Here is a 25,397-nt window from a genome sequence, read left to right on the forward strand (position 1 = left end):
TACAGTATAATGGTTGGCTCCACTTAGCCTCTTTTACTCTTGTAGGATTGTAGTTTATTAACAAAATTGAATTTTAGTATATTTTGGAATTGTGATATAAAGTTATTTTTCACTACACGTGATAATTGGTTAGTCCTTCTGATTAATAGAAACTTGGTGAAAATGTATTAGATTTTTAACTCGTATGTTTGCGCTTGACAGTATTCTCTCCCTTACTTTTTACTCCCAAATATTAGGTTATGTTTACTGTATTGCTTACTAGGTTTTATGTGATTTTGAAATAAAATAAAGTGAATAGAAATAATTGCAAAAAAACATAAAAAAAAAATATATTGTGAGGTTAAAATTTGGACCACTGCCCTGTCCAGCAGTCTCTCACCGAAGAACTAGCCGCTAGATGGCTGTGTGTCCCTCTACAGCTGTGGGAGCAAGTCTGTGCAGAAGGTATGTCCCCATTTGTGCCCGTGCTCGGCTGCTCGGTCCTGGTACCAGTACACTTACTCCTGCTGGAGACGGTGATGCCTCACCTCTTACCAGCTTTAGATAACCAGTGTATATGGTGGGTTAGTTAGGTCACTTAACCTTAGCTTTATGGTTTAAGCAGAAGCCTGTTAGTTCTTCTACACTGAAGCCCTGCCACCCCACGTTTCTCTCCAAATTCACTGTCTTTGTATAGTGTCACCAAAACAGATGTTGAGGTGGAGAGTGCCTGACTGATGATCATTAAAGAAAAGCTGCCATTTTCTTCTTTCAGTCCATCACAAACATAACTTTGTCTGATCAAGCCAGAAGTTTTTCCACTTTATTAATTATACTAATGTACTATATGAACTGTGAGTTGAGCAGAACAAGTAATAGGTTTATGTGTAGCATCTGATCTCGTTGGGACTTAGAACATTAATCAGACCTGTGGACACATTTTGGCAGAAAAATATGTTAATGTACAGCTGCACCTTAAATAATGGTCAAAAATTTCCCAGGAACTATTTCCCAGCTGCGTATTGTTCATCATGCAAGGAAAAAGATTGTTGTGTGTGTCAGCCTCAAAAATATAAATTGTTTGGGTCCAGGTCCGATCAGTCTGCCTAGAAACATAAACTTTGGCCTTCAGTATTAAAAAGTTGTTTTGCTAATGAACTTTTACCTATCAGTAATGTATACAGGGACTTTTTACTAATTAATGAGGAAATCCCTATTCATGCTGCCACAGAACTATTTTGTGGAAGCGTGTTATGGTTCAACTTACAACCCTTTATCAAGACTTCCCTGAGATGAAAGGAAAACCTATCTTTGTCAGGGCAATGGAGGCCCTGCTGTTGGCTTCGCTGGGCCAGGATCTCCTGATCATAACAGGTTATACTACAACTAGCAGAAGCAAGCAAACAAACACAAAAAGACACCTGAAAGAGTGCTGTATAAATAAATGTGTTGTGTAACATGACATGAAAGCAGAACATCCCCGTCTCAACAAAAACAAACACCTGCAGACAAAATGAACAGTTCTACTCTGACAGCAACAAGAACAACCATTAATGAATTTGGTGCGTTTCTTAAATGTGCATGCATTCCTAGGATAGGTGATGTAAAGCATAAAACATATGAACCATAGGTTCAATATATGCTATAGGAGTCCCAAGAACAGACTCCTTGTCTGGGGGCTGGGATGTGTGGGCGGGCTGGCCTGGTGGCCCCGCAAGGCCAGACAGTGGGGTGATGGTGCATGTGACAGGTGGCCTTTCAGGCGTGACACCAGAACCTGCATTTTACAAATGGAGTCAGTCACATCTCCAGCATGTGAGCAGTGTCCAGATACTGAGTTATCCACTAGTAAAGGATAGAAATGGTCAAACTTGTGTGGCAATTTTGCTAGCTATTCAGCTTGTCCTATGACTAGATTGTGTGAAGTTCCTGGTCCCCTTAAAAAGTACAAACTACAAATGGATATACCATGCTACTGATGATAGGATATACACAGGGAGTAGGTTCATGTTCTCAGGACTTTTTTTCTTTTTTCTTTTTTTTTTTTTTCCTGCCACAGTTGCTGCTTTGTTTAATTTGTGTTTAATAACCTAGAAACTGGAAAACATAACTTGTCCTCTTTACTAAGTAGCTGAACTCTGGATGTTACAGGATAATAGTGTGCATCCCCTTGATCCAAATATATGTAGCCATTATCTATTGTTCTGAGCTTTCTCTTGGAGACTAAGATACAGGTTCGGGCCCTTTCAGCCTACCAACATTGTCTATATGAATGTGCACGTGTGTGTGACAGACAAACACGGATAGATAGCGTGAGAGAGAAGGAGAGTGAGAGCAAGAGCATGCAAGAGAGTGCATGCAGTAAATCTGTTTACAATACAACATTAATTAATCTGAACATTTCCCAATGGGGCTGGCAGCAGCCACAGGGAAGCCAGCCCAGCCCAGCAGTAAGGAGCACCTCCCCTTGCCCTCCCCAGCCTCCTCTGGCAGACTGTCCAGTGGCTTCCCAGCAAGTTAGACAATACCTGCGTCCCCCATCCCATCATAGTGTCCTATCACACCACTGCCTGGTGCCCGGCGTGGTGCAAACTGGCTGCCCAGCCAAACGCAGCCCCGTGCCTGGCACCAGCACTTCAGCTTCTAGGCTCCACAAGCAACGGGTAGCCAGGCCCTGATCTACCACAGCAAAAATGCGGTTCGGCTCCTGCCTGCTCTGGGGAACGCTGCTTTTTGTAAGTTTAGCAGAGTTTCTTACAGGTAAGATAATGCTGTTCTTAAATACGAATTGCAATTACCTAAAAAACGACTATCTCAATGAAATGAGGCATCCCACTTGGGAACCCAGGCCTGGGTAGCCACACATAGGCAATCAAATTGTAAACTGTTTAGGGTAAATCAATACTTGCAGGGTTTATTCACATTTGAGCCCTGATTGCTACAGACATACAAGGTAGCACTAGCACTGCGGCACAGTGGCACAATTCCCATAAACAAGTACTGGTTTTTGAGCTTTGGGGTTTGTGTGTGTGTGTGTGTCTGTGTGTGTGTGTGTGCGCGCACCAGAAGGGATCATTAACCATGTACATGCTTCTCTGTTTGTCTTTTAGATTTTTCTGGAATTGGAGTTTTTGCCAGTCCAAGTGACTGCAAAAGTGCAACCATCGATGACGTGAATAAGTGTCTTGAGGTAAGAGGCTGGCTGTACTGTCCAAACCTGGAGAGGTAGCACACACCTTTTGCTGGTAGTGGGAACAGCAGGGCCCTGCCGGGAATGCACGCACAGTGGGACACGAGCATGCTTGCTTTGGCACTCCTGTCCCGCTTTGTACATGGTGGGAGGGGAGGGAGAATACAGGCATTTGACCTGCTGTGTCTTTGATCCTGTTACTGCTAGTCAAAATCCTTATAGATGTATTTTGCAGTTTTGCTTTGCTTCACATATACAAAGGTGCTTGCACCATCTCTTTTACCTCACATGTATAAAGTTTTCAACTCCACCTTCAAATATAACATTAAATATTTTAAATATAAGTAAAGCTAGTTAACTGAAAGCCTCTGCTTTATGACTTTTTGCCCCTACCTTCTATGGACTAGGTATACCATAAGGGAGTGACCAGGCAGCAACCCTAGAATACGGTAGAAATGGTATTTCTTTGCCACATATGTGTGATTGATGTCCATCGCTTTCACCAATGTCTCTTAAAGTTTCAAGACTAAGAACCAGAGTTACCTATTGCTGATGAGTGCTTCAGCATCTGGTAGTGAGAATTGCACTGTCCCTTTTTCCTGTGTCTGAGTTCAAAGTAATTGGTATCTGTCATAGTGATGGCAGACACTTGTGTTTTGGTTGTGGAGTTTACCACAGTCTTTAACTATCCACATGTGCGCGTAGGCATATACATATGGAAAGGAAATATATATTCATATCCATGTAGAGCAACTGCTAGATAAAAATACAGAAACTTATTTGTTTACACACATTCACAAATATCTACATTTACACACATGCACACACACAGAAAGTCTGTGAGATGCCAGCATTCACAGACAAGAATGGCAAACCAACGTTTTATACAGAAAGAAGACACACACAGCTGTTTACAATTATGTATTTTCGCACATAGAAGAAAAACATCCATACCAGTCCTCTCTTTCAAGCCCAGTAAAATGGAAAAACCCTCTCCCTCTTTTCCTAAATCAATTCCCAGGCTTTTCCTCCTCAGCTTATCCTTTTTTCCTCCCTATCTCCATAGAAATATTCAGAATGCTTCCCTGAAATGGTCAAAAAAGGTGGACGTGATTCCCTCAATCGCCTCATCTGGGTGCTGCAAGAAAGTCTTGATATTCTGCGACCTAGTCAAGACAAATGTGAGACCCCTACAGCAGCCATGTTCCTCTTTGTTGGGTGTTGAACAAAGCAGCAGTGGAGAAGCCACAAGATTATTTTTTTAACCTGCAGTCAGAATGAGCTAAGTGCCCGCACTTCCTGAGGGACCAAAAAAAAAAAAAAGTTAAAAAAAAATAAATCTCAACAAGAAGCCAGCAAGTAAGGTTGCTCAGCCACTGCTCTGGCAGACAGCTGGGAGGCACGGCAGTGTCTGTGCACAGCCCAGCTGAGCTGCTGAGCTGCTGAGCTGCCTCGCAGAGGTGGTGGGGCCTTGGGGTGGGCTTTTCAGTCATATTTTCCCAGGAAATACTTGGATAGTTTTACCCACAACAGTACTGAATGTCGGTTCTGTGATGACTGCCACTTTGATTCACTTTTAAGGCATAACTGGGGCTGGCAGGGACTTTGATGTCACAGTGACAAGTGATGGAAAAATTGGGTGTTGCAAAAAGAAAAAAAATAGCGCTTTAAGCAAACAAAAATGCTTACTTTGCCGGAGTCAGGTAGAGGGGAAGTTGCTACCCAGCAAAGGTCAATGATCGTGCATATAGTTTGCTTGGGAAGAGACTGTTATACTCATTTTCACTTGAATGTGTGTTTCTTCTTTCTTTTTTCTTACTCCATCTGAAAGTTTGCAAGCATTCACCCCAATGCCCACAGCCTCTGGCCCCTAAGAACGGTGGGCTGGTGTGTGTCACCATCCACAGTGTTGAGTACTGCAAACCCATGTGCAACAAGGTAATAGTCACGGTTCACTGCTACTAGGTTGCTGGCTTTATTCATTAATTTACAAGTGTTTATTGTGTAATGCATGATTTTTCCTGGTACACTTTTTCTGCCCTTGGACAGGGAGAGGGTGTAGTGTTTGTATTGATCTTCACTGGCTGAATGTTTCTTCATTTACGGTTACTGTGATGTATCCTAAGACACACCTGTTTTTCCCATCCTTGTTTCCCAAGGGTTATGACTTCCAGTTCCTCAGAAGAAGCAGGCTGTATGAAACCTGTGGCAACATCACTGGGTTTTCCTGGACGACTCAGATGGTTGGGGGGCAAACACTGGCTGTTTGCAGGCGTGAGTAGTTCTCAAACATCTGGGCAGAGGGATGGAGGATCAGCCTGTTTTGTTTTAAAAAGGGTGGCAAGAAAAACAGCCTTGGCACACATGAGACTGTGAGGGCTGATGCTGGGCCAGCAAACTGCTGCACCAGAAAGCAAGTTAGTTTTAACACTACCACAAAGGCCTGTGCTGATGAGCACTGCTATTTCGGGTTGGCTTAGCAAATAGGACTTGCATGGCTTAGGTTTGTGGGATGGTGCACTTTTTTTAACTGAAAGCATTTATCGTCTCGATACAAAACCTACACTGCCCAGTGGCTGTGTGACCAGCTGGATTGGCAGTGGCAGCACACAGCTGCAGTTTATCTTGCAAGTGTACTCGAAGAGCCTCAGTAAAACTGGCCAGCACCTGCAGTATTCACTGTATGTGCACACAATAAAACCCAGCAGCTGTCCCTCAGCCAGCAACGCCACCATTTCATGTGGCAGCCCAAGGGTTTTAAGAATGCTCCCATTGCTTCCAGCAAGCAGTGTGTGACCATCTGAATCCGTCATTATTTCCTTAATTTAAAAATAAACGTGAATGCACATACACAAAAATATGAACCTCTCTCTCCCCTATGGTTAATGAAAAATACTTGACTGTTGACTGTGTCTTGTAGCTAGAGCAGTTGGGTTTCCCAAGGCTTAACAAAACAATCATACAGTCACTTTATGCCAGGTTGAAGACTTCAGTCTGGAAAATGGGAATGCTGGAGCTTGTTTAAAGATTGGGACAAATATGCCTGGGTTTAGCTATGTAATTCAGCTGCTTCTTTTGTTGTTGGCTTTGATCTTTCCAGCCTCGGAGACGGCCGTGAGTGGAGCTGATTCTGCCTATTTCCCTGCCAACAGCAGCTGCCTGCACACATTAGCCTTCTCTGAGCCCGAGCAGCTGAACATTTTCCTCAAAGAACTTGCTGAGCAAGGTGTAGACATCTCCAACCATGACAAGCAGGCGGACTGTCTAATGTGTGGTTACTAGCACCGAGGATGGCAGGCCCAAAACGCTTGTGCCACCAGCCAAGTGGCTGTCTATGGTCGGACATGGGTATTTTGATGACAGAAGCAGAGCAGTGAAATCCCTGCTAAGACCTGCAAACATACAGCTTGTATTTCATTAGAAGGTTAGCAATCATAGTCACCATTTGACCTCAGCTCTTGCGTAGAGGCTACATAGGCTAAAACTAATCACATAGCTCACAGTGGGGGCATTTCAAAGAAAGAAGATCACTTTTTTAAGCCTTAAATTTGTCTAAGCGGAATTATAAAAGAATTACAGTTGCTTAATGGATGTGGTCAGTAGTTAAACACAGTAATTGTTTTCAGAAATCACTTTCGGTCAAGGTCCATCTTTATGATGAAAGGGCCATACAGTGAATTACTTTCACCATTGCCAATCAATCACTGTTGTTGCTCTGGTGACCATTAAAGCAATGCAAGTCACAACAGCTGTGTCTGTAGGGTAACTCTTTATTCACACACCTGTGTACTTGGAGGTGAAATCAGACCTTGCATACAAGTGCTCAGGGTGCTGTGGTTCACATGAGCTACAAACCAAAGCTCTGCAGTTTGTTGGGGGACAGTTCAAATGTCTCTCACTTTGTACTTATGAGCTTATGGATGTCCCACAGAAGTACATACCCTTAGGTAGAGTTCAGTGCACGTCTAGCATTCCAAAAGTGCCCTGTGTGCTTGCTGTAACTAGATAAAACAGCAAAAAAATCGTAGCGTTTCAAGCCAGCACAAAATGTGAGAAATGGGATTGCCCTAAACTGATGAGCATTGATTGCCATAAACTATCTGATATTTTCATCATATCTTCTTAGGCAGAGGTTGTGGTTTCTGCAAGTTGTGGCTTAACTTCAGAGGAGGAATACAAAAGCAGATGAGGTCTGGCTGATAATATGGTTGGGACAGGCTGTATATAGGGTAGAGCTCTAGGGCTTTGGACTGAGTGCAGGGCTGACCGGCTAAGATGCTCTGGTGTCAGCACAGTAGTGCTGGGGCAGCTCCTGGCCCTAGCCCAAGATTTCCAGAGCTTCTGACTAGCCACCCTCCCCAGTATCCCCCCTCTTGATGAACAAAGAGCCAAATGATATTTTTTTGTCATTGATTCTTTCCAAGAAATATAAAACCTCTTGTTCTTTCTCCTATCCCTGTCCTTCTATGAGCGCTCCCTCTTTTACACCGCCTCATATACCCCCTGTGCTCGTGTGTACACTGGAAACCCAAAGCCAGAGAGTAAGAAGCATAAAGAGCAGCAAACTCTGGTTGTTGGCTGCCTGGCATGTAGTGTGAGTGAAGGCCAAGACAACACAGCACTGGCAATCCAGTTTATTTGTGGAGCTGTTGCTACAGAACAGACGTGTATGTGAATTATGATGAAATCTAAACAGAAAGCTTAGTTATTGCTTGCTTGGTTTGCAGTGGAATCCAAGCTTGGGGTTTTGTTTTAATTTTCTTCTGTTGAGCAAACACTGAAGCCATGGATCTGAAGACAGCCAGCTCATCTGTTTGTGTTTTCTTTCTCTTCTTTACCTTTTCCCTATTCTTGTGAATCTCTCAGATACAGTGGTTACACTGTACATGATGTGTAATTGACCTTTACCTCATTAATCAGTTAAATGACTCAGATATATAACATTATTTAAGAAAAATTACACACTACCTTTCAGGTTTAGAATCTAGTCATTACAAGCAAAGAAAAAAAAATCAGTTGCCTTTGGGCCTAGAACCAGCCAGTCATATGACTATTTGTTAACATAGCAATTACACCAATGAAGGGATGACTTGGCTGCTTTGCCTGCATATGAACTATAAGGCAGTAACTTAAGTAGTCACTGTGTTGGTGAGAAAAATGCTGTAGTCTTAAAGAAAAGCAAATGTTTTTCAATCATGGGTGAGTTTGTTTATTTTTGGCAAAGAAATCATGAACAAAAATGAAGTTATAATGTCCTTGAGTCTTTTATTTCCAGCCAATTCATTATCAGCTGATACTCAAATGCAATATCTATCTGAAGCACTGAGTGCCTTCCATTATCGTTTTTCTATTGGTACTAAAAATATTTTTCTCTGAGTTATATTGAGCTATTCTAGTGATTTTCCAAACCATCTGACAAAAGAAAAGAAACACAGCATCGGATTTTATGAGGAAATCAAGCCCATTGCTCTTGTAAAGTAACAGAAACTGTTAAACCTGTGCATCAGAAATCCTACTAATGGGCTTCACATAATGTGGAAGAAATAGGCTGGAAGGCTTTAATTTGATATTGCATGAATTTGATATTAAGCTGAAAATTATTTTTGTTATAAACTTGCAAAGAAGCTGTTTTGTTCTATTCCCACTGTCCAAGTTACTATTTATATATGAGAAAGGGCAGTTGAACCAATAAGCCTATATGACACAGTTAAAAACTAAAGTAAATTTAATCATGTTATTTCCCAGAGTAAATTTGCATAATGTAATTCAGGCAAATAGTTGCTTTTTGTTTGCATTAACTTCAAGTTGCCGTCTGGCCAGGCATGTCCGAGCATTGGGCTATGCCTCCTGCTCCTGCCCCAGCCCCTGGATGGGGAGGGCTTTGTGTTCTGACACAGGATTTAGGAAAGAGAAGAAAATTCATATAGAAGAAAAGAAACAAGCCAAAAAAAAAAAAAAGAAAAAAAAAAAGTAAGTTTTCAGATCAGACAAAAGAAGCACAAGATACTTATTTATTGCACCATTGTCTGTTTCTTAGGTTTCACAGTACAAACAAACTACAAAACCTGCTCCCCAGACTACACTGCTTGCTCTTGATATGTCCACAACTTGTCAGTCATCTCAGTCAAAGGCTTTGGCAATATTTACCATGTAACTATAGAGAGGCAGGCTTTACTGGTATTAGTTAAGGGAATACAGTTCTGAACTGTGCTTTCTTCTCTTTCAGTCCTGTTTTCGGTCCATTATAATGCAAGAGAAGTTAATCTAGGAACCGAGTGACCGATAGTGATTACAATGTAGACCAGAAAATGGAAGGCAAAGTGCTGAAAACTGTAGTAAGGAAGACAAATTTCTACACATCCTCTTTTTACAGGAACTTAGCAGCAACAGAGTGGGAAAAGCGTCACTTTGGGATAGATCCTAGGCAGTAACTGGTTCTGTGAAATCTCATAGTTTTGAAGCATCCTATAAAGTGATGCCTGGCTGGCTCACACAGAGCCTTGCAGCGAGATCAGAGGCACACGCTTCATTCTCCAGATCACCACTGCTGCGGGGGGCAGGACCATAAGGAAGCTCATGATCAGTACTGTAGCAAAAATGACCAGCAGTATTTCCCATGGTGCCAGGATTGTTTCCACCACCATTTCCTCCATGTCAAGAGTTGGAAGCTGTAAAGCAAAAAGCACACCACATTACTTTCTTGCAAATATGACTGTATAGATGTGTTTGTTTTACCTAGCAAAGGGATAGGAAACAGAGGTGTGAAGTCAGATTCATGATGTGTCAGGCGGTCAAACAATGCCTGTGCTGGATGGCATTATCGAAATGGCAGCTCTAGCACTTTTCAATCTAGTTCTTAATTTCATTTCTCAGAGTGGAGCACTGGCTTTGTTTTGTGTGTTTTCCCATCAGCATGTGATGGGAAAGTTAAAGTGTGTCACTGGGGGTCATCTTCCACACATGGGACCACAGTTAGCAGATTAAAGACGTTACTGCTTTAGAAATGAATATTGCTAGTCACTTTTTGATATTTATCTAACAAACACATTGCTCACCAAGTAGGCAAATCAACCTGATGTTAGTGAGTAGAGCTGATAAAGTGTCTGAGGAGAAGGAGAGGGAGAGGAGGTGGGAGACAAATTGTGTTTCTGTGTGTTAAAGACTGGCTCACACGAGGACTGGTTCCAACTGGCATCAACATGACACACCACCAGGAAGTACTTTTCTAGAAACCTTTTCTCAGGACCTGTCTGTTGCCAGCTGTCCAGCAAAGTGTTCTCTTGGGAAGGAATTTCAAATGGCTTTCCAGCATTTTAAGGTTTTGTTTTCCTGGTTTAGTTTAGTCCAACTTTAGATAAAACCCAACTGACTAGCTGGACCACGCTTTTTTGCACATCAGGTAGAGTAATATGTGAGTCAGCACAATTGACCTGCTAAACAAAATGGAGGCCCTCTCGGTCTTGGGGAGTTGGGGAGTTTCACCTCACAGAGACGTTCACCTCTGTCACTTGCTAAGCCTTGTCTTGAGGAATAAGCCCACTTTCCCTGGCTGCAGGCCCCAGAAGAGTGCTCGCTCTCTCTTACTCTTGTCACCCTTTGTTCCCTCAAGAGCCACTGTGGAGGATCAGCCTGCCCTTCCCTTGTGTCTCAGTGGCAGTGGCTGACTTTGGTGTAAGACACCATACCGACACACGCCCCCCACAAGGCCGCGCCTGACCCTAGTGCAAGCCTTTGCCAATGGCCTGTTCAAATGGTGTCAGTAAGGCCTCACCCCCCCACACCTGGAGCAACGCCACACAAAGTTATGCTGACATCTACCAAAGCTAAAGCTGAGGATAAGAGGATATGATGGAAGGAAGGGTGCTCTGTGAGTCATTTGCCATCAGGTATTTTATTTTATATAATTTTTTATAATTTATATAATTTTATATATTTTTTATTTTTATTTTATTATTATTTTTTCTTTTCCTACAAAGTAGGCTTTAGAAACTGTGTTTGTCAGAGAACTGCAATGGATGCTCAGTAAAGAATTATGTGTTTTATGAATGACTGCAGATATATTTTAATGAAACCGTTAAATCTGTATAAAATTAATTTCTGTTTGAAATGCTTTTTATTGAACACATGTGAAGAGGTTTAGCAGTCAGGCCGCGGCATGTACTTGCAGAGCAGAAGCAGAGCTAATGTCTCACAACTTTAGTACCATAAAGTAGAAGTAAAAGCAGAGCAGTTAGGAAGGGGTTAGATCACATTTGTTTTGAGGCAAGGAGAAAGGGCTGTTTACAGGTGTGCCCTAGTTCATCAAGGGCTGCCTGCAGCGCCTCAGCACAGGCCCACACACCTGAATGCCATGATGCATATAAAAGGGGTGGTTGGGGGTGGCAGGGCTTTCCCAGAGCCCCTTGCTAGTGTTGGCTGGGAGGAGGTTTCCTGAGGGATGGTGGTGCAGCCTGGGCTTCTCTGGAGGACGTCCAAGGTTTGTCTTTAGCTATTCAAAGTGGGGATATAGGGGGGTTCAGTCATTGAATCCTGATCCTTACAAGAAGAATAAGATGTAAGCAGGACTGAAGAAATATATTTATTTGGAAGAAGTAGAAAAAAATGTGTATTTGGAAATTAACAAGCTGCCAACAATTTTGTACCTGGCTTAAAAGCATTAAAATCATGCACAGTTAGGAGCATTGTACTGAGGTCTGTAAGGAGAAGCATCAGATATCTAATACCAAACCCTGCAGGGTTTGTTTGCGTGATGATGTTCCTTAACAAAGGCTAGCAGCCTGTTAGGCAGACTCTAGCTGGAGCTTTGCTGGGCTGCTAAACGTGCAGGACTCTGTTACTTTGAGTCAAGCCTTTGCTCTCTGGTGTCAATGTTTTTGTACCTATGCTCTCTCCATTTGAGGTACCAGCTCAATCTTTTTTTGAGGGAAAGAGAGAGGCTTAGCAGAAAACCTGTTCTCCTTCCAGACTCAGCTGTGTCTGTGCCTGCCCTGCAGCAGTGCTGAGACCTTTCCAGAAACTTGAACCCTTTGAAAGCTCATGTTAGGTTTTACACTTCAGATTAATGCCCACTCCTACAAACTAGAGAATGAGATGGAGGGTATGAGTGAAGCTCCCCTAGCTCAGTGCCTGAGGCATGTGTGAGGCCTCCCCACCAGCCAAGCACATACCTGTGGCAGGATGGCTCTGGAATGCCACTTGCCAGGCCTGTTCCCCGTGACACTCTCACCTTTCTTAAGGCATGAGATTTTTTCTTCTACCCTCTGTGGGTGTGTGAAGGTAAGTGTGTTTGAGACCACTTACTCCAGGGGAGGCAGCTGTGGGAGAAGGGCTGCTTGGGGAGCTGCCCTGTACTGCTTTGTTGCTGACACACAGCTGCATGGGTAGTATCAGAGGTGGGCCTTCTGTCCTCTGTCCAGTTGTCCTTGTCCATTGATGAATTCTTTAAATACCTTAATTTCTGACCTTATGCTCTCTCTTTTTCTCCCTCAGACATTTTCTGTCAATGTCTTGCTGCTTCTGTCTCTAGGTTTCGTTTTGATTCCTGCTGTTTATTTCACTCTCTTCCTCATTCCCCTCTTTCAGTTCTTCTGTTTAGACAGGCTATTATTCAGTTGTTGTCTGCATAGGAAACCCCTGTCCCCGTTTTCTGTGATGCTGATCCCTCATCAGCAGATGGTGAAGGGAGAACATCCACTTAGAGTACCCAGCAGCCCTCACACAACAGGCTTGAGGTGATGAGAGTGGAGAGACCACCCCTTTCTATAAATGCTGGCTGTTTGAGGAGGTCACACCAGTTAAACTGGCAAAAAAACAACTTTCAGTAATCTTCAGTTGGATTATATCACATTGTGTGGGAAAGAGATGGCATCCTGGATGCTGGGAATGAAGGTAGGCTCTGCTCTCTTCCTCTACTGAGAAAATAAGATGAGGTGTACTTCGGCACATGGGCAGTAGAAGCACCAGAGGAAGGCACCCTCTGCTTAGTCCCTTGCTGAAGATGACCTTGTTATGCTTGGATAAGTTGCTTGAATATGGTTGCTGTGTTGCAGTATTGCCCCGGCAGTAATGCAAAGGTCAGACAAAACCCTATGCAAGTCTGTGGGAGAAAACACTCACTGGGAGGAGTCAGCTTTAGTTGGCCCTTCTGAGGAATGGAAATGCTCTACAGGCAGAAAACTGTGGTGAGGATGATATAGCAGAGGCAACTGCACATGCACCCCTTTGGTCTTTTGGGGACTGAATAGGTCAGGAACTGTTCCTGACTCCCACTATATGATGAGTGGGACATGCCATACATCAGTATTACTCTTTTACATACCTTTCAGTAAGAAGCCTTATAAATAAGTTAATTTTATGACTGGAACATGTCCCAAATGCAAATAGTCTGAAAAATAAGTCTGTTAGACTGCATTGCTGAGCAATTAGCAGGCACTGAGGCTGGAGGCCATGACCTTCCTAAATGTTGCCTATCAGTGTCAGCTGGCCTGTTTCATTCAGTGCAGCTGCATAAGATCTGGAGCTGCTGCTGAGATAATGAGGTGTTTGTCACATTGTCAGTACTTGATGCACACAAGCTGTGTGGTTAAATCTTCCCAAACAGCCAGTAACCCTACTAACTTTCTAAACCTCTCAGGTTTGATTATAGGAGGGTATGAATGAAGAAAAATCAAAATAATGGTCAACCAAGACATTGCTCTAGAAATGTATAAACACTGCTGAGTTTCTTTCAGAATAAATACACAGCCACTGGAGCTCTGCAAGCTCTTTATCAACTAAAATCCTCATCAGTAAACATATCAAATCTGGTGTCTAAACCACAAAATATTTTGCAGTGAAGGATGCTCTAGATTATCCCCTAAATTTAACAGCTCTCCAGAAGAGCAAAGGCCTTTGTGAGGGCTGGAGATAAATGCAATAAATGGAATGTAATAAATGACTTCTTTGGAGAAGCATACAATGATGAGGACATTTGAGAAAGAAAAATAATTAATATTAATAAAAAGTGGGGGTTTCTGGTTGCACCCTCCATTGCCAGCATTTCACTTAAGATTTATCTGAAGCTATGTACTAAAGATTTTTCTTCTGAGCTACAAATGATGGAAGACCTCTCTGGACACTAAAGAAGGGGTTTTCTTAGTGCAGTTGACAGACTTCTTTCTTAAAAAAATCACAATTCTATTCTTACACCCTTACACCCAAAACAGAATTATAACCTTGTGACACAAGTCTGGAAATGAAGCTGGTATGCTTCATTAATTGTTTAATGCAATCTAAAGTAGGTCTTGTAAAACACATCTTAATTAGCGGATTGCTTTGCTGCTGCCCTTATCTTAACACAGATCTGTTTATGAATGGTAATGTCTTTAAGATGATGGCACACAACTCTTGCAGAGGACTACAGAAGCAGGAAACAAAGACTTGCATTATGGTACGTTTAGGTGATGCACTTGTCTGCCAGTCTACAGCCTGCTACAACACAAAAGCCAGAAACTATTTTGTCTGCTTGATTTGAAGCTTTTACTTATGATTCTTGGGGGGGGGGGGGGGGGGGGGGGTGGGCGGGGAATCCATGTAATCTATTCTTTGACAAAGGCTGCTCTCTTCCAGTGAGGTGGATGGGCAGAGTCTGCCGAGACAGCTGTCTGGTGGCTTCTGCCCTGCAACTAATCTGCAGTCTTTCCCCACCAGCTGAAACTATTCAAGAGTGCTTGTCCTGCCTGCTGCAGGCATTGCTGTAATGAGTGTTATCTTTGATTTCAGCTGCAATGAACCTGTGTTTAAATACAGCTATTTTTCCTCTGCTGATCTTGCATTTTCTCCAAGTTACTCATGAATATCTTTCCTAGTCTTAGTTCTCAAAAAAATGAAAAACCTGATGAAAATCCAAATGTACTTATCTGCCTATCACAACTGGGGTGGTGTGGGGAGTTACTCTTCCTCAGTGTGATGAGGCCAAATGGTGAAGATTTCAACACAGTTATACAAAAAAGGCTGATTTACTAACTACAGAACTAGTGTTAAAGCTTTCACATAGCCTTCATAAGCTCATGGGGTCACTGTAACATAAGAATGTCCCTGAGCGAGATGCTTGTGGGAGGTGGTGGCCTCCCAGTCTGTTACTTGCTCTCAGTTGTGGGTCCTCTGAAGATGCTTTGCATGGGGTGGAAAGATGATCTGGTATCTGAATTGGCATCAGAAATATCTATTTATATAACTCATCCTCCTCCAAACTTCAGAATACTTGACTATCTTGTAATTTTTCTCTCTACTTGGAAAGGTCACAAATCTAGTACTGCTGACCAACCTCTATGTACAGAGAAAGCAAGTTTTAAACTCTTAGTGGCTGCACTTACAACTTTACAAGGCTCCCAAAAAGGCAGAATGGATCAAAGCCTACAGGGCCTGTTTTGTATTATCAAATTGAGTTATATTCTCTTGTTTCTATCGGGCTATTCTCTTCAGTAACTACAGCTTTCAGTGTCAACCAAAAAGCATCTGAGTAAAAGACAGTTGGAGATGAAGAAGAATGTGGACAAAGGCTGTTTGCCTTTCCTCATCTTGAATTCTAACAGAAAAGCTGCAGTTTCTCATCTTCCCTAACACAGTATTTCAGGTTTAAGCACATATTTACAGGGTTTTAGAAAGAACCAATTCTCTGTAAATCCTGTGACTTGCCATGATTGCTGGAGGTAAATAACCTCAGGCAGGGGGGAACCTCAGTGCTTGCAACAACAGAAATTCCCGACTGGTGAGCTACTCAGTGCTCCTTTTACAGAGTAAAACCCTTGTTGCTAAATATTTGTAAAGCAAGCATAAACATGCCTCAAGCTGACACTTGCTTAGAGGCTTATGTGACCGAGTATTTATGGAAGCACATCAAGGAAATTAGACCCTTGACTAATGTCCAAACAGGTGAATTCAGTGTTTAATTTTGTGCTGGGTGGCCTGCTCTAAGATTCCTCTTTCTAATGTTACTGGAAACTCTTGGCAGCAGCACTGGGGTTCTACCCCAATGTCATTTGTGAAGACCTGGCTGCATCAAAGAATGTGGCCTTCAGAAAGACCTATCAGCCAGAAGTTTTCTATAAAGACTCTAGGCCACTATTGCACTGTTCACTAATACCTGAGGATCAGTCATTCCCTTTTTCTTCCCCATCCCAATGGGCATAGTCCTATGGTGTATAAGCTTGGATTTTCATTGTTATGGAAACACACTAAAACTAGAGCAGACAGTAAAAAAAAAACTATGAAGTGTAGTTGTATGACAGCTTTTGTGAATACCTTGGTCACGCTCCACTTTGTGTAAGTAAACAGGGCAAGCCCTACTTCTGCAGTGCTTGATTTCTAGTCTGCCTTCCTGGCAGAGATAAATACTATCAAACTGAATGAAAAAACAGGACTGACAGTACTTAGCAAAAAGACAGATGAAATGTTAAAGACCGAATATTAGTTATTTCCTTACACCTACATTTGTTATTTTAGCATGTTGGAAGTCCTGCTAAAATACACCAGTTCAGAATATCAGATAAAACCAGATATGTGGTATTGTGTTTCCGGTTTCATGTGTAACAGGGCCTGCAGCTCTTTGTGGGAGGGGTTTTACAACTTAGATGTGAGAGCTACCTAGATAGATGCATGGACTAACTGTTGCTTTAGCACAGCTGGAGCTGCAGAAGGCTTCCTGTTTTGCAGATGTGAACACCTCTTCTAAGCAAGTACTTGTTTTAATGGAAAAACAAGTCAAAAGGGCTAAACCTGCAACAATGAACTTGTTCTGCTTGCTGCTCTTCCTCACTCACTGATCAAAATCTTTAGACTTCAAGTGGAGCAAATGAGTATTACCGTGTGCTGATTCTTGAACATAGCTGCCAGCTCCCTAACAGCATTTAAAGATTAGACATGTCTACACAATTTTTTGGAGAGGCCATCACTGCTGCAGTGTCCCTAGTCTGCCTTGTAACAGTGTGTGGCAGCAGAAAGGTGAATCTCTGTGCTACTTTTCTGACCTGAAGTCAGAGGTAGCAAAGAGTAGGAATGTGAAAAGTTCTGAAACCTGGGGTTCTTGCACACTGATAAACTAGAAATGAGGGTGATGGTCAAGAAAACTATCACTGCAAAAGTGTCGCTTAAAGCTCCTGTAAAACCCAGAAATCAAATCCATCGATTTAGTAGCTTAGAGAAAAGGCCGTATTTCAACTGTATAAAACCTCAAAGATCAAACTGCACTCATCCCTAAAGGTCCTACGCTTTCAAACGAAGAGTGTTCTGAAAATGTACTGAATCATAAAATTAAAAGAAATCTCCCTGAATTGGCTTGTATTACAGATTTGCCTCTACAAGTAACAACTGAATGAAGTGCTAATTATAACAAATACTTAGGCATTCATTTTAAAAAGGATTTCAACCTTTCCACAGCATGCTGTAATTTAGTCTGATTAAAGTAAAACCAATCTAGCATTGTGAGTAAAGTCACTAAATACAAATTTAGTTGAAAAAAATCTTAAAATGAGATTTGGCTACCAAAATCTAATCTAACTTCTAAAATCTTAGACATGATGAAGACAGAGCTTATTTAATAACACAAAAGCAGCTCAGAACACTGGGATTTGGCTGATGGTGCCTTTAGTTGCAGTACATTTCACCTTATTTTTCTAGAAAGCAGGTAACTAAAATGAAAGTTAAAATAAAACAGAAGACTGTCTTTTAAAATATGCATGAATTGCTTTGGACATGCAAGTTCTATTTTTTTCTATATTTCACCTAGCAAGGTGTTTTTTATCTTAGTTCCTGGCATGTTTGTTAGTTTTTTCACTCTTAAAAGTACAGTGGAGGGCTATATACACCTGTATGCCAAACAGACATTGCCTATCCTCAAATGTTTAAATGCTTTTGGAGGGACTCATACAAGCTCAAGGTCTGCTAACTTTAAAAGGAAAATAAAGCATTGCCTTATGCAGTGCACTTGCTGACATCATAAACTATTTAGCAAACTGACTCTTTTGATATTAGCGAGCTTAATATTAAATACATGAATAGAAACTTTACATTTTGACTACGTGAAATAAGTTCTAACTTTGCCTGAGGTGTGATGCAGATGAAGCAACAAATTTGAGTGATCCTGTAGGAATTTAGCTCTTTTCCATCCACTCTTACCTTGTTAGTGTCCCCAAGGTGTGTTGCAAGTCTTGCTGATGAAACTGAGTAGGTTTGTCTGGGCATCCATCCTCCGTCCAGCAGCCTGAGCGTGCACTGGAGCTGTGCTAAACCTGCTGGGGATCGTGAGGGCAGCGGGCCCCTGAGCTGAGGTGCGCAGCGGTGCACAGGTACTTGTTTGTACAGTGGTGCCTGCACCACCTCCCACTTGCTGGTTCTTAAAGTGGCACAATCCTTTTCAAAGCGAGGGTGAAGCAGTTCTGCCTTGACCACGGTTTGCTCGGGACCAGTAAAACAACACCCTGCTTGTTCACTTGTGCTCGAGCTGCTTTAGGAGACAGTCGCTTGCAATAAGTGATGGCTCTTTTTCTGCCTGGAAACCACTTGAGCTTTCTCTGTAAAAATCGTATTTACTCATAGTCAATATTCTGATAATAACCAGTCAGAAGCTGAGTTATTAAGTGAGAGCACAGGAAACCTTCAGAGTATGAAGGCTGACAGCCCCTAAGGTTGTTGCAGATTCAGGGGGTTCAGCCACCCAACTCCCAACAATGTAGTTTGGTTCAACACTTGCTACTTGTGAGCTTAACTTTAAGTATTTGAAAAATCATGGCTGTGTTATCTATTACGGGGAGTAAGAAGCACATAGAAACCCCTTCAGGGGTTTCGCTGTGCAATTCAGGCTCTACTCCACACTGGTGTGGAGGTGGCCTTGCATAGCCCCTAAGAACTGACCCTCTTACCTGTACGCAGTGCCCCAGAGTCATGACCATCACCTTTGGAAGTGGTGCTCTCCACTGGCTGAGATATTTGAAGCACATCGGTTTGGCTTGTCAGCATGCTGGGCGGTGTTGTTGTACGCCCACAAGCGCTGGTACATTCACATAAGGCACAGCTGGTGTTCAAGGTTAGAATTGAGCAGATTAGGTTTTTAAAATATTTTCACAAAGGTTTCAGAAAATAACATTGAAGTAATCATTAATGATTGTTCTAGCCTTGGGCATTTTCTGTCCTTCTACAAATCAAAGGATTCTGTGCTGCCCTCTCAGTCAGATTTTGGAAATGAATGAAATAGGTGTCCAAATGCTGTACGGATTGGGCGTTCAGGTCGGGACCGCCGGTTCCAGACTTGTCTGCTGTTGGCAGGGTTGCTGGAGGGACTGAAATGAAGCAGAGTAAGAAGTATTTGCTTTGGCTGAGGTTTTACGTCCTCATCTGGTACCACAAGTAGAGTGACTGGACAGGGTTAGCATCTGTAGCTGCAGGGTAACACTAAGTACCTTACCCTCTCCCTGGTGAGTCCATGGGGGAAAATGCCCAAATATCGGGCAAACATTTCTGCAATGGCACATGTTTGCTAGACACCCATTTTCTTTTACGTACTTGCAATTTTTTCTGATTTTGAAATGGTTCTGTAACCCCTGTAGATAAGCAAGGAGATGTTCTGATACTGAAGCTTAAGTTTCCAAGATAGGAGACATAAAATAAAAACTTACCATGTCTTTAAATGTTGGTGGGGTCAAACTTCATTCTTAGGCTGATGTTAATTGTTGTAAGCTTCCTAAACCGTATTGAAATACGATGAGTGGAAAACTACCGCACGAGGTGATGCCTGTGCTCCTGTTTCCTTGTGCTTGTGGCAGAGGTAGTTTCACAACAGGAGTCACGCAAGGCTGAAGGCTGTGGGCGGGTGAGCTGGTGGGTGCAGACATTTACTGGTAAACTGTAAAACATTTCTGAGTAAGAATATAGTTTGAAAGTGAAACAGTGCCTGCGAACTCTTTATTCCCCATTTTCCCTCGGCATACCTGTTTCAAACTGGGTTAGCATAGCAACATAATAGTCTACCTAGACCTAATATGAAAGGATTCAATGTTTTACGTTGTGATTGTGATGTCCAGAAACAGTGCTCTAGTTAACAGCTTGTGGATCTTATCGCATGCTAAACAGATGTGTTGGATAAATGGAGGACTTTGCTCTAAAAACATTTCTTTTTATAGGTTTGGATAACTTTACCATTCCAGGAACAGGGAAGCAGTCCTATTTCATATGCATTGTTGTGATGAAGAATCTGAATATTACCAGAGTGAATAATTAGGTACCTTGTGGAAGCAAACCACCTGCAGACACCAAATCGTTCAAGCAGAAAGGTGTCTTGGTCTTATGTTGGTCCTGTAGCGTTAATCTACTGAAGTAAATACCTGTAAGATAAATTGCTTGGTTTGCAGAGAATAACAGCAAGAGTGATTCGCAGGCCATGACAACAAGCAAAGAGCTGAACAGAGGCCAGGAAGATTGGTATCTTTCCATAGAGCAGGTGGTGAGAATGTGTACCCAAATATTCCAGTAATTGAATTTAAGCCAGCTCAGCAATGCCATGCACAGCCAGTTGCTGCTCTGGAATTGCAGGGATGTGCATGGCTATGGGGCTGCAAGCAGACCCCTCTCTGACCCCAGCATTTGCACCAGTTGTGGGCTTGCCTTCCTCCCCCCACTTACCTTTATACGTTGATGGTTTGGCCTCCCCGTCACCCAGGGGGAATGAGGAGCTGGTCTGGCTCTAGGCCTGCATGTTTCCTTGGTCGGCTCCCTGTGACCAAGCTGGGACTAAGAAAGCTCATGTGAGTGGGTGCAGCTGATAGTGAGTCGTTTGGCCTGGTGTGTATGGAGGTGTGCCTAAATGGTCAGCCAGCCTTTGCTCAATGTATCTGTGGAGCTTATGCAGAGCCTATGGTGTCTAAGCTATGCTGGAGTCAACTGCCCAAGAGGAAGGAAAAAAATTCACAGACATCTCTGGGTGCATCTGTTGTACTGCCCAGCTCTACCTTTGATCTTGGGAATGACCAGCTTTGGTTGGTGATTGGACCCCAGCAGCAACGCTATTAAAAAAGCTTTGTTTTAAACAATAAATTAACTTGAACAGGAGGGGACAAGCTCTGAATGGTTTCTACAATGAGCACGGAATACAGGTGGCTTCCAAAACCCACATTTCCACCAGACTTAGCCCCAGGGAAATCCTGCTCAAGATTTGTACAGCTCTGAAAATGCCAGTGGTGCCTAGAAATCAGCACTGGGTATCTAACCCATCTACCTTTTGGCTGAAATAAATTGACATTCCCATGGCTCTGCTGATCTCACCAAACTCCATGGGCACTGTATCATCTTGTCTCCTGTGCATTTTCTTCCACACCATGTCCCACATGGCATGAGATGTTGGTCTTCTCATCCTGCTAATGTTGTGTCAAGAAAGCCATTAGGAGTTGCTAGAGGTGCTCAAGCCAGGTGGCTTCTGGCCACTGCTTTTCAGGTATATGAGGATTAAAGACCTGCTGGTTCTAAAGCTTTCCCATGGGAAACGTTAAGATGGGTGAGACCCTCTTGTGGTAAGGTAGGTTTGGTGAGGGAAATCTGGGAACTAAGGGGATCAAAATACAACTTTAAGGCTCGTGGTTACAGAGGGATTGGAAGCTTTTGTAGCTGCAAGTCACTTTAGGTATGTGCTCAAGAGATCTACTTTTTTCTCTTGTAAAAAGTCAGCAGTTGAAGAGAGCATAGGAACACATGGGCAGTCTTACTGAGAGAGTCAGTGGCATTGGACAATCAGTAAGAAAGCAGACAAAATGGTCACTGCTCTCATTATAATGAGTCTCTTTATGGATGGTATTAGTTCAGAAGCCAGATCAGGCTGGGAAAGTAACTTTTATTTTTTCATGCTGTTATCTTAGTTCACTAGCTACAAATGAAGAAACAAGGGATGGGAAAAACAATTCCAGGGACCCTGCCAGACAGCAGCAGGAGGGAGCACTAGAACTGGCAGACAATAAGGCGATTCTGGTTGCACTTTTTGTTATTCCAAGTACCATCAGTGTACATCTCCACGCACTCCTCTTCCCCTTTGCCAGAAGGCTCGTTTGGATGCCAGTTGGTATAGCTCAGTTCAGCACCATCCAGGAACTGGAATTTGCCTGGAATTAGAGATTCCTTTATCCCTAGGTAGGTGTACTTATTGAACTGTTTCACAAAGTACAGAATGGCATCATTCTCGCCTGCATTCCTTGGAGTGGCAATAGAACCCCCAGCCTCTCCACATTTTTTCACTGTAGCGTGGAAATCGGCTGTTTTCCCATTGGTAGCAAATATTTTTCCTTCAGATGCTGTTATTATTCCTTCCAAGTGGAGGACTGCAAGAACAGGTGGAAGCTGTTAATCTTTTGTGCATTGCTTTGTAGTTATTTTGCTGCTAATTGTAATTCCCACTGCCTATTTTCCTCCATAACTTTAAGTTAAACCCAGAAATAATTAAAGGAGAGGAAAGCTTAAAATCAAAGATTAAAAATAGAGAAAAAAGACAACCCCTAAAAGCTGTATCTTTACATTTAGATAAAGTACGCTATTATTCCCTCTGAGTCTAGCTCTACTGCACAAGCCGTCTGTGATGGCTTGCAGAATATAGAGATAGTTGTCAGCCCTTGAGCGAGTAGGATCTTAGATATGATCTGGTTGTGGATGTTTTGGTATTTTTTTTAGTATTCAGTTTCTATTAGGGACATGACAGATGCCCATGGAGCACTTTTGCATAGGCAGAGATTTTAGTCCAAGTTGGATTTGTTTGCAGCCATACTTCAGGGCTGTTAGCTAGGCATCTCCCCCAGTTACAGAAAACTAATGCCCCCTGCCCCCCTGTCAGTTATCACTATCTGCCACCAAACAAAACATAAATGTAATGAAAATTCTGAAAATTCTGCTTTTTCCTGAGAAGCCATTTTGTTGCTCATCTTCTTTATGCCCCCTAATCAAGCTACAGCAGAAAATAAAGGTAGATAAATTACCTCTTTCAAGTTTGGAAATCCGATCTTCTAATTGAAGGATAACATCTCCCATTTCTTTGCCAGGAAGTGATTTGAAGCCTAAAAACAAAATCAGATTATGCACTTTGGTTCGCAGTTTAAATCTTGGCTTTTAAGATAAAGCAGAGGTAATTGTGTGAAATTAAGATCAATCCTTGCAACTTGACCTGTTAGTTCATTGTTGCTTTTTAAATAAGGGATTATTTCATACATAATATTTTTGAGTATAAGGAACAAATTCATGGCAACTACTTGCAGAGATGCTTATGGAAAACGTGATTTAACGGGCTGGGTTAGTCTTTAATCTACAAATGTTTGAGACGGTCCAGACAAAAGACTGGCAATTGCGCAGTGGGTTTGTTTGATTTTTTTTTAATGGTATTTTGGGACTGTTGACAGAATTCTTCAGGCTCTTCAAGCGCTTATTCACAGTTCCAGCCTAACACCTGGCAACAAGTTTTTTGTGCCCTGTTACGGAAAATGATAACCTTTTCTTGATGTGAACTGAGCCACTGAGTCATTAAGTAGGAGAGTTTTAAACATCTTGCTTCATACAGGAAATTAATAAAGATCTGCTAATTTTTCATCAAGTAGAACCCACATCAATTCACATAACATAGCACTGGGTTTATGAAGCATAAAGATGGAACACAACAGTGTATGTAAATACAAAAGGAGCTGGTAACTACAGGTACCTGATATAAAGCCTTCAGCTATCCCATTTTCAGGTAAGATCCTGAAACCGGGCACTGGAAACTTGTGTGCTGGGTTACCTCGAGCACAGTAGGGGAGCAGGAAAAGAGCCACTGCTAAGATTCTGTGGAACATCTGTGGTGACAGCATTATTCAAAGCCAAATATAAAAAAGTCTTGGTTTACTCTCCTGTGTAGAGTCCTGTTTAAAAAAAAAAAAAAAGTTTCAGAACTTTGTCTGGATTTGAAATTTCTACTAAGATACCCTCAGTGAAATGAATGTGATTGACAGTTGTAAAGCTATGTTACTTAAGAGGTATAGAACGACAACAACAAAAAAACCTTGTCCCTCAAAACCCATTTTTATATGGCAGATACTATCATATGCCATTTTTCCCATGGAACAAGCTATAGTTCCAGTGTTAATCTTACAGAAGAGCAACAGACATATGCTTTGGTAAGAAAGAAACAGGTTAAGGCAAACTGGGACACTCTCTATCAATTTAAGAGGGAAACAATTATTAATATTCACCTGTTAAAGTATCTTCACTGCAGGATATATCCTCTGTCACAGTATGCTAAAGTTTAAATAAAAATGTTGAGATGCAGATATCTAAACCAGAGAGGTTTGTGAACAGCTTGAGAGAATTAAACACATTTTAAAGAGAAACCTTTTTAAGGATGTTTAACTTACCTGACAGCTCCTATAAGAAATAGGAAAGGCACATTAAATAGTCTAATTTATAGGGTGTGTAACTTGAGATTCATCTTATCTATGGGAAATACGAAGAGTGTGTAATATGATATGAATTTGCACATGAATAGAAATTTCATGACCTTTAATTTGAATGATAGGGGTTTTTCTTCAAGAGGTGAACACTTGAAACGTGAGTACAAAATTTGAGGGTACTTTGACTTGTAGAAACACTTCCGCATGTTAGAAAAAATGGAGTACAACAAGCAATTTCTCAATACTTATTTGAAATACTTGATATTTCCACAGAATTGCTGTGTAAATGTTAAATTGCAAATGTCAGTTAAGATAAGCCAAAATAAGGAGTTTACCTGAAGCATAATATTCATCAGGAACACCCCTACAATGTTGTCACTTTCAATATCACGATAAGTCCTCTGTCTGTAATTATTGAAGACTTGTAACTAAACAGAATCAAACAGTAGCAACAAAGCCAGAAGACAATAGTACATCACAGACTTAAATAACCTACAGATTACTCTAGGGGAAGTTTATATATTACAAATAACAATTCTACTGTACAATGTAAGTCATGGTTTTATCCAACAGCAAAATCACCTTTGAGTGAGGAAAAAGCTGCTCTGTATCATTCCTGTAATTACAGAAGCCTTAAGGCATGGAGTCTCACTGAAATGGAAAATGTTGCTATGCATTTCTAAGTTAGTCTCAGCTAAGAGTTGTTTCCATCTAACTGGGACTTGTAGGAATGGAGTTTCAGGCTGTGTTCCAGTTCAAATAAGTAGGTGGGATCACAGCATCCTTGTGTCAGGACAGCATCCTGA

General features: G+C 42.0%; 1 protein-coding gene across 1 annotated transcript; it reads right to left on the reverse strand.

Annotated features, from left to right (window-relative positions):
- Positions 1–22,126: 22,126 nt before the first annotated feature.
- On the reverse strand, positions 22,127–24,012 carry LOC118246069 (pulmonary surfactant-associated protein A-like). Its single transcript, XM_035542878.1, has 3 exons — positions 23,865–24,012; positions 23,152–23,229; positions 22,127–22,503 (listed from the first exon to the last, which is right to left on the reverse strand). The coding sequence occupies exons 1-3, from the start codon at positions 24,010–24,012 to the stop codon at positions 22,127–22,129; spliced, it is 603 nt and encodes a 200-aa protein (XP_035398771.1).
- Between the last annotated feature and the right edge of the window lie 1,385 nt (positions 24,013–25,397).

The sequence above is a fragment of the Cygnus atratus genome, chromosome 7 (assembly GCF_013377495.2).
Source record: "Cygnus atratus isolate AKBS03 ecotype Queensland, Australia chromosome 7, CAtr_DNAZoo_HiC_assembly, whole genome shotgun sequence".
Classification (NCBI taxonomy): domain Eukaryota; kingdom Metazoa; phylum Chordata; class Aves; order Anseriformes; family Anatidae; genus Cygnus; species Cygnus atratus.